The sequence below is a fragment of the Phyllobates terribilis genome, unplaced genomic scaffold (assembly GCF_046119375.1).
Source record: "Phyllobates terribilis strain yellow unplaced genomic scaffold, ASM4611937v1 Scaffold_12__6_contigs__length_324123572, whole genome shotgun sequence".
Lineage (NCBI taxonomy): Eukaryota > Metazoa > Chordata > Amphibia > Anura > Dendrobatidae > Phyllobates > Phyllobates terribilis.
In genome coordinates this window covers 230,253,922-230,264,367 of record NW_027362772.1, presented here as the reverse complement: position 1 = coordinate 230,264,367, position 10,446 = coordinate 230,253,922, and the positions used below count along the sequence as shown (strand labels likewise).

Sequence of the window (10,446 nt, the reverse complement as noted above, 5' to 3'; positions counted from 1 at the left end):
TCCTCATTACAGAGATGCACATCACCAGATTTACTTAATTGGTAGTTGGCTCTCAAGCCTATGCAGCTTGGAGTAGGACAACATGTATAAAAATTATCATGTGATCAAAATACTCATTTGCCTAATAATTCAGCACACAGTGTAGACGTGCACCGCCTCACAAGTGTCACGTCTAGTCGGAAGGTAGCCGGAAGTATGAAAATAACATACTTGCAGTCACATGACTGTCCGCTCCTGTCGTTGTAGAATCCTCACAGCTCGCACACTGATCGCTGTGAGCATTCGTGACTTCAGACTTGCTCCCCAAGCCTAGACAACCCATTTAAGTAATGTTATGAGAGCAGTGGGATTTGGGACCAAAAGAGGGACCATATTTCTATAAGAACACTTGAGAGGTGTGCTAGCCATAAGAAGAACAAACATTGACACCTTTCTACAATAACTTTATGAAGTTATTTTTCACAATTTATAACATTTGTGTTCAGGATCCACGAGCAGCTCTAAAATTATTGATGTTATCTTTCCTTTTAGCTGTAAGTGAACAGCAGGTGGATCAAGAATGCTGAAGGATGAAGGGACGGATTACAATGGCTAAACTCATTTAGGCAGTCTGCTGCTGTGTAGACAGGGAAAGGAAGGAGGAGGAGTTGTCACAGGAGAGGCAGCAGAGAGGCACAGAGGGATGAATGTCCAGCTCCAGCCTTCCAACAACATCAGCAGAAGAGGTCACTGTGGAATCCCACCCTGTACAGGTTCACTTGGGGGCCATGTGCCAAAAACTGCAGTCACCATCCAGCTACTTCCTCTTGAGAAACCAACTCTGATCTCTACTCCATGTCTATGAAAACTTGGAAAAGACTTCTTAACGCTGTAAGTCTCCATAGCTTGCTGCAAATGTGCAGCTTCCAAGTTCCTGGCTTGTGGAAGACCCAGGCAGTCAATACTGAGGATACAATTTGGGTTTCCAGAAGATAAAACATATTTGTGGAAGAAGATTGTCCAATTAGGTTATCCCAGCTTGGTGTAGATCCCCCCCCCCCCAAATGTGGCCCTTTCTTCTACCCCTTTTGGAAGTTGCCCATGGGTAAGTGATCTATAAAAGGGCACATGGGGTCTGCTAGTGACCTGCAGAACACAATGACTCTGGAGAGGGTCCTACAGGCTGCTAGGCAGGGGGATCTGGAGACTTTGAGGACTCTCCATGCAGAAGGCAAGTTGCAGTCGGATTTGAAGGACCCCATGGAGGCTTCTATTGTTCACCATGCAGCTCGTGGAGGGAAAGTTGGATGTTTGCGCTATTTAGTGGATGAGGCGCAATTGGAAGGGAACTGCAGGGCGAGGAATGGGGCTACTCCAGCGCATGATGCAGCAGCTACAGGCAACCTGTCCTGCCTCCAGTGGTTGCTGACACAGGGTGGATGTGACTTTGAGGTAGGTGATGTTCACACACCAGGCATGGACACATACTTTACACCTGTATTTACATACTATGTTTGTTACATTTATTGTTTTGCTTTTTTTTGCTGTATGTTTATATTTTGTTACCAGTGTTCTGCATCACCTGGTGTGAAGACTACAATCCTCAGCATGTCCTGATAGACACATGCTGCAGATCTGTACTGCAAAATTCTAAGGATAGTGGTGACAATACATCCATAGCTGTGGATAGTCATTCTGCAGGACAGATCCTTCTGTGATGAGCAACATTCTATCTCTCATAAATGCTATTCTTCAAGTTCTCCTTGGTTCCTGAACAGCAAATTTGTCTTGGAATATTGGATTCTTGCTTTGAAACTAGATATACTTGTTTTCAGATCTTTAGATGGACTACTGTATCTATCTGTCTATCTACCCAGAGAAAGGTTCACACCATGAATTGAAATATTGCCACATGTGCCATTAAAGTCCTATAATTGTGCACTGTTTTTGGAGCGTTGCTTCCATTTTTTTTGTATCTATCTATCATCTATCTATCTATCTATCATCTATCTCTTATCTATCTATCATCTATCTATCTGTCTACCTATCTATCTTTCTAAGGCGACCCTTTGATATGCAAGGCCATGTTCACTGTTTACTTGGTCTGGATCTGTTTACTTTGTGGAACAATAGTTACAGTAACTCTTGGCAGGCTCAGGGTTAAGCTCCTCAATAATACATTGGATTCTCTCATCGGGTGCCAACAGTGTGAGTGTGACACACCTGGGATCGGTAGAGGGAGAACTATATATAGACTGCAAGGGACAACTTCATCCTCTGCGGATTTAGCTCCAAGTCAGGCGAGCCCTCACCCTAAGATCCCTGCTGCTTATGTGTAGGAAGTATTGGTGGCAGTGATACAGTTCTAGTTGAGGATACATATAATTACTGGCAGACACAGACAGAAGAGGCCCCTGTGCAAGAACAATACATGGGCCCTTTAAAGTTCAATAACTCATCATAATGCAAAATTACACCTGCTTGGAGGTGGAAATGGGCCCCCTTACCACCTGGGCGGCTACACAGGTCGCATCAATGATATGTCCGCCCCTACATATAATTTTGCAATAGGTATGAAAGCAGTTGAAAAACACCTGAAGGTATTTTAAGTTGAACCACAGTATTGCACATTGCCTGTATGTGATTGGCATTTAAGTGAATGGAGCTTCGCCGAACATGAAAACAAACAGTTAGAGCTCTGTGCAGACGACCGTAGTTTCGCTCCTAGTGCGATCCCTCAAAACATCGAGTCGCACTCGGACCAATGTTATTCAATGAGGCCGTGCACATGTCCAATTTTTTACAATTCATCTCCGATCGGATCTCACTGTGCCATTCAAGTGTATGGATCCGTGAAATAATCGGACCTCACTTGGATGACATCCAAGCACTATCCGATTTTCATGGATTGACAGAGTGGAGAAGATGAAGAATTTTTTTTTTATTCTCCACATTCGGGAAAAACGGATCCCACTCTGGTCAAACTCTAATAAGAGTCTGATGAGTATAATTTGACAGTTTTTATTAGACGGAGGACATACCGTCGTGTGACCCCAGCCTTACACTTAGTGAGGCTTTGTGGTCTTTTTGGCATCTATCAGACGTCAATCATTATTAGTGAGGGAACTTGTCAACTGCGCACAAGTGACCATTTTTTGCTTTCATTTTATTCCTGCTGCTCCCCTGAGTAATAACTTTTTCATTTTTAAATCTGCCATATGGTTCTACAGATACAGACTCATCTATATCTTTATGGTCTTTTATCATAAAAACAAACAAACAGATTACTTAGGGCAACAGCGGGATTAAAATAAGAGCACACCTAGCCATTTTTGACCTGGTGACAGGTAGTTTTACAAGAGATGTCCAGGTTTGGCAGGAAAGTGAGCAGTCACTCTATGTGACAACAGACTTATGAATCCTCACATCTTGCATATCGTGTGCTGTCAGGATTCTCTGATGCTGGCACCAGGAGGTGGCTGTCATGTGACATGCTTACTTCCGGCCACATTCCAACTAGACGTGCTTGGCCACACACGACTAGTGGGAATGTGGCCAGGAGTATGTATATTGCATACTTGTGGTCACATGATTCCATGCTACTGGTACCGGCACTGGAGAATCCTGACAGCGTGCACTGTGCACACTGTGAGGATTGACAAGTCTGCAGACACATAGAGTGACTGCACACTTTCTTGCCAAACCTCGACAACCCCTTTGAGGCTGTTTTCACACTTTGAGATTAGGCAGCTGTTTTTCACTGAGGTTCTTCACACTGCAATGATAAATGGTAACATTGAACTGAATGAGACTTTTTTTTTTCTTTGAATGAGACTTTAGTAAATCCTTCTTACGGGTTGCTATCAGTTAGGCACACATTCATTTTTTTCATAGTTTAGCATGTGTATTACTAAGGCATAAAATGGGAACCTCAAGTGGTGAGCGCCATGGTGGGATGTCTGCATCCCGTAAATAGAGCATTTGGACATGGGATGCCTTTATGGCAACTTATGTCTGCTAGACACATTTAGACAACCTCTTTAAGAGCCTAGGCTTTAATTCAAAATCTGCATTAAAACCCTTTTTTGTGTACAGAGAAGCCACAGCGAAACGCGTGTCCGGGCGCAAAGGTACTGCAACATGTGCCATTATATTGCATAATGACATTTATTATGTTTATATGCACTTTTATACTAACTATAAGCTATTTAATCTGCTTATATGCTATTACTACTATTTAATTTCTATACGTCACTACCTCATAGTGGTATAATAATCTCTCACCTGCTCTTCCACCTTAATTTAAACATTATACTCTATTTCCTAAATATATCTACTTATTCTTATTTATACCTGTAGTGGGGGACATGTCAGTCGTCATTAGGTGATGCCTGATGATATTATTTCCTTATTAATTGCAGGCAGATAATTTTGAACTAATATGTAGATCACTTGGATGACATTTTTTAATACATCTTTGATTTATCATTGATTTAATATTATTTTGGAGGGGTTGCATTATTATTGGATTTATGCACATTCCCATTATCTATCCTTGATGCTTTTACATTTTGTCTTATCTTTCTTGGAATATTTTCAAAAAATAATCATGACTATTTTAAAATGTTTTTATCAAGTACACTCTAGATTTGTAACCAATAAAGGATATTTGATGTTAAATATGGTGTATATAGTTCTGCATGTATAGCATGTATAGAATTTCGGTTGACATGTCAAAACAGGTTGTTACGCTCGCGCTCAGACTGTTTAGCACGAGCGTGGATCGTGGTCCCACTGTGCCACAGACCGAGGAGAACCTGGAGGGGCGTGACTAAGTGCCACTCCCAGACTGACCTTGGATGCACGGGAACTGATGGTGCCACGATCCAAGGAGAGCCCGGGAGGGGTGGAACCAGGTCCTACACTAGGGCAGACCTCGGACACACGGCTGCTGACCCTCAACGAGGTATGTAGGTACCTGCAGGTCCAGCTAGTATACAGATAAGCACTGGCAGGTGCGGGTGGGTCCAACTGATATACAGGCAGGTACAGGCAGACGCGGCTGCTATACAGACACGGGTAGGAACCAGTTCAGACTGGACGGACAGGCAGGGAAATGCAGACATGGACAGGCAGGGAACCGCTGACAGGAACAGGCAGGGAACCGCCGATGTGGACAAGCAAGACAGGAATCTGTTCAAAAGGAGTAGACAGGGTCATGTTTACACAGGACGCATACAATGATAAGACAGACTGGAACGAGTTCACACAGGGTCTTACAATAAAGAAACAAGTGTACTCACTAAACATTAATGTTGCACAGCGACGACAGATTCGAGATAGGCACTCGTTCAGATACTGCCGGTTTTAGAGATAGTTAGAGGTTTAGACACTGCAGGTTTCAGACAAAAGAGATGAAGGGAAAGATGCAGAGACAGATAAAAAACAGGTTCAGAGATAGGTCCCAATACAGACAAGAACTGACATAGGTACAAACAGGTTCAGGGATAGGTCCCAATTCAGACAAGAACTGACATAGGTACAAACAGGTTCAGGGATAGGTCCCAATTCAGACAAGAACTGACAAAGGTACAAACAGGTTCAGGGTTCAAGCCTGGGTACTCAGCCCCCAGGTTGGCTGAAACAGGGACAGACACAGGACAGGACCTGGCAATTCAACAGTAGCACATACACTGAAAGAGAGTGAATCTGGCCCTGACATGCCCTATTAACTTTCTCAGCACTGTATGGGCTGGAGCCTGCTTTTCGGGGCTTACATCACTGAGGCTGCCAACCTCGATGATACATATCTCCCCTCAAGGACCTGTCCGACGGCCATCTTACAACATATATAGGAGGTAAATAAACAAAAAAGCAGCCTCACCGTGTCCTATTTATATGACTCAGTCTCAGTGAATAAGGGCTTTTTGCCAGAAACGCGTTGAGATGTATTTCCAACCTGTATGATCTTTTAAATTATTTTGTAATAAATTGAGGATTTTAATTATTTTTAGAACTCACCAAAAATTATTTTCATATATAGGGAGTAACCTTTCTCATGGGGAACGGGGCAAGGGCGAAGCTGCCATGGACAGGCCTTTCAATGTTAATTGCATGTTTTCTCTGAAACACCACAGCATTTCGGAGTAAAACTGCTTGACATGCTTGAAATGATGGAGCCGGACTCTGATTCATGCTGCCCGTAGTTCAGGCAGCATGAATCTGCTGCCAGGTTCCATTTAAATTCCATCACTGGTATCAAAGAACATAGACTTTACCAGTGTCATCATCATCTCATGAGTATCTATGACATAACTTAAAATCCCTCTGACTTTTCACTTGTGCGTATTGTCACACTTAAAATTATATCTGAAGATAATTGCTTTAGATATATTTGTTAAGTAACAGTGATGCAAGTAGTAAAACAAAAAAAGCATCTGAGCAATTCCTCTCTTAATTTCCGCCATTCCTTTGATCATATTTTGTTTCATATTATAATTAAATTTGAGGAATTAATAGAGTTATGTTCTCTGTGTGTCCCAGGAAAGTTTCTGTTTTCTCCCTCCTGTGTCTGGCTGTAATACTACTGTCTACAGCAGGAGCCCGACCCCTCCAACCTGTCTGCAACAGGATACAAAGACCATTAAAGGGATTGTCTAGGATTGGCACAAAAGTCTGCAGTTACTCTATGTGACTACAGACTTGTCAATCCTCATAGCGCAAACAGTGCACGCTGTCAGGATTCTCCGGTACCAGCACTGGGAGTGGAAAGTTATGTGACCTCAAGTATGCGATATGCATACTCCTGGGTACATTCCAACTAGATGTGCGCGGCCTCGCTCAATACAAGCATGTCTTGTCATACTGTGGCCGGAAGTGTGCATAACGCATACTTGTGTTCACATGACTGCCTGGTCTTGCCTCTGGCACTGGAGAATCCTAACAACATGCACTGTGCACACTGTGAGGACTCACAAGTCTGCAGTCACATAGAGTGGCTGCAGACCTTATTGCTAAACCTGAACAAATACTTTGAGCCTTACCTCTTGACTAAAATCAGTTGTTAACCAAAAAAATTGAACAGATCAGACTTCTTGATTTAGAAATATGGTGACATTTCTGCAGACTGTCAAATAGTGGGATATCATTAGTCAATGTTTTGTAATTATTTTTTTAGCTTAATAGTCCTGTAAATTAAGTTCTTTTCTCCCTGGGAGCTCTTCTCTCCAGATATCTTTATTCAAGAGAAGTTTTTGGTAGCGGGCTTGTTCTCTAGCTCAGTCTCTGTAAAGTCAGCCAACAGGGTCATAAGTTTGTAGCAGGGATTCCTAGAAAGACAGACGAGAACTCTGACTATTTCAGAAGGTTGGAGGTCTCTGGTGAGTACAAGATTACCAAAACACTCAAGAAGAAACTAAGAATAAAAGTGTATGGAGGTCACTCATCTTGTAGAATAAATGAAAATTGTGGAATCCACCAGTTGAAAGCATTTAGAATTTTTCATAGCCCTTTTGGACTTTAGCAAAAAAAAAAACAGCTGAAAACACAACCATTTTTCTAGTCAAGATGAGAACTTTGAGCCTTTGGTTCAAATCAGTTTGTGCCTCTACTATTGAAACCTCTGACACTTTTGACTACAGGGAAAGCCATAGGAGGTGAAGAAGCAGTGGTCACTTCACTCTCGGCCCAAATGCCTCCCTGCCACACAAGTATACGCCAATGTTATAAATGAGACATATTAGGCTGGGCCCTATTGCAGATTTATAATTGGGGCCCAAGAGCTTAAATTTAGGGCTTGTAAGAAATCTTATTCACATGTGTTATGTGGAGACTGATCCAGGTATTTATTGGCCTTTTGCAGCAGAGTTCAATTGGGCTATGATTCCTTCCAGAGTATGGTTACCCAGATCGCCTTGGACCTCCAAAGCTTAGTGAGCTCTGTTATATGCCCAGGTGTTGATTCTGACCTTTTAAGCATGAGTTATTGATACAGTGAAGAATTGAAACAGTTTGTATATACAAGCGCTTCTCACTAAATTAGAATATCATAAAAAAGTTAATTTATTTCAGTTCTTCAATACAAAAAGTGAAACTCATATTATATTGAGTCATTACACACAGAGTGATCTGTTTCAAGTGTTTATTTCTTCTAATGTTGATGATTATGGCTTACCGCCAATGAAAACACAAAAGTCATTATCTCAGTAAATTAGAATAATTGACAAAAAACACATGCAAAGGCTTCCTAAGCGTTTAAAAAGGTCTCTTAGTCTGTTTCAGTAGGCTCCACAATCATGGGGAAGACTGCTGACTTGACAGATGTCCAGAAGGCAGTCACTGACACACTCCACAAGGAGGGTAAGCAACAAAAGGTCATTGCTAAAGAAGCTGGCTGTTCACAGAGTGCTGTATCCAAGCATATTAATGGAAAGTTGAGTGGAAGGAAAAAGTGTAGTAGAAAAAGGTTCACAAGCAACCGGGATAACCGCAGCCTTGAAAGGATTGTTAAGAAAAGGCCATTCAGAAATTTGGGGAAGATTCACAAGGAGTGGACTGCTGCTGGAGTCATTGCTTCAAGAGCCACCACACACAGAGGTATCCAGGACATGGGCTACAAGTGTCTCATTCTTTGTGTCAAGCCACTCATGACCAATAGACAACGCCAGAAGCGTCTTACCTGGGCCAAGGAGAAAAAGATCTGGACTGTTGCTCAGTGGTCCAAGGTGTTGTTTTCAGATGAAAGTAAATTTTGCATTTCATTTGGAAATCAAGGTCCCAGAGTCTGGAGGAAGAGTGGAGAGGCCACAATCCAAGCTGCTGGAGGTCTAGTGTGAAGTTTCCACAATCAGTGATGGTTTGGGGAGCCATGTCATCTGCTGGTGCAGGTCCACTGTGTTTTATCAAGACCAAAGTCAGCGCAGCCGTCTACCAGGACATTTTAGAGCACTTCATGATTCCCTCTGCCGACAAGCTTTTTGGAGATGGAAATGTCATTCTCCAGCAGGACTTGGCACCTGTCCACACTGCCAACAGTACCAATACCTGGTTTACAAACAACAGTATCACTGTGCTTGATTGGCAGCAAACTACCCTGACCTTAACCCCACAGATTCTCTATGGGGTATTTCAAGGGGAAGATGAGAGACACCAGACACAACAATGCAGACGAGCTGAAGGCTGCTATCAAAGCAACCTGGGCTTCCATAACCCCTCAGCAGGGCCACAGGCTGATCGCCTCCATGCCACGCCGCATTGATGCAGTAATTGATGCAAAAGGAGCCCCGATCAAGTACTGAGTGCATTTACTGAACATACATTTCAGTAGGACAACATTTTAGATATTAAAAACAGTTTTCAAGCTGTTGTTATAAAGTATTCTAATTTACTGAGATAATGACTTTTGTGTTTTCATTGGGTGTAAGCCATAATCATCAACATTAACAGAAATAAACACTTGAAATAGATCACTCTGTTTGTAATGACTCTATATAATATATGAGTTTCACTTTTTATATTGAAGAACTCAAATAAATCAACTTTTTGATGATATTCTAATTTAGTGAGAAGCACTTGTAGTTATAAAAGGAATATAAAGCTTGAGAAGAAGCAAAACAACGTTGCATGTGTTTATTGTTGTTGGAACATAATAATGATGTCACAATGTTATGGTTTTTGGCCTGAGGTCATAATCTCTCTGTTACTTTGTCAGGGGAATGATGGGTTTGTATTGTAAAGGGTGAAATCTTCTGCGTAAATTGGTAGCAGATGATTTATAATTTGCATCATAGGGCAATTTCCGTGCAGATTCCACACTATTCTGTTAATCTCACGTACATGAGATTTGGTAAAATCTTTTCCACTTTGCTGGTACTGTAATATTCTCTGGATTTTCCGCATTTTTTTATTTATTTAAGATAAAAACGTCTTGAAGATGTAGGACGTTCTGCAATTTGTGAGAGCAAAACATCCATGAGACCAATGAACCTTATATAGGTTTTATCTCTTGCGACAACAATTTCCTTTCTCCCACACGTCAGCTGATATTTGCAATTATTGTGATTTATAAAGTTTTCTATTTCCTTCTGTATAGAACTGACCAAATCCTAGAAGACTGATATATGTCTGATAACTGTATCCCTCTGTATAGGAAAGCGTAGCAGAATACACTTTCCTCTAAAGTGAAAAAAAAGGCATGGCGATGAATAATTACCAGTCCACTCATATGCCATAAGGACACTTTTTTGGAATACTCCTAGTGCATGGAGACATAAGGGCATATTCGGCTTCTGTGCCATGCTGATCCTCAGACAAATACTGTATGTAATGTGAGCAGACTCTTTTTCATGCCAAATTAAACTTCTTAATCAGGAGCATACTGCTCCCTCGTCAAACAGGGAGGCTGGGGAGAGCTGTGCTCCTAATTGAGAATATGGTCCGAATTGATTGACAGCTATGACCAGCGGCATT

General features: G+C 41.8%; 1 protein-coding gene across 2 annotated transcripts in view; it reads left to right on the top strand.

The window, feature by feature from the left end:
• Window positions 1-871: 871 nt before the first annotated feature.
• Window positions 872-10,446, top strand: part of LOC141172452 (espin-like) — a 343,391-nt gene continuing 333,816 nt past the window's right edge. For both annotated transcript variants that reach the window (XM_073656689.1, XM_073656688.1), the window contains exon 1: window positions 872-1,431. In XM_073656689.1, coding sequence (XP_073512790.1) covers window positions 1,108-1,431 — 324 coding nt within the window. In that variant the 5' untranslated portion in view covers window positions 872-1,107. The remainder of the gene's footprint in view (window positions 1,432-10,446) is intronic.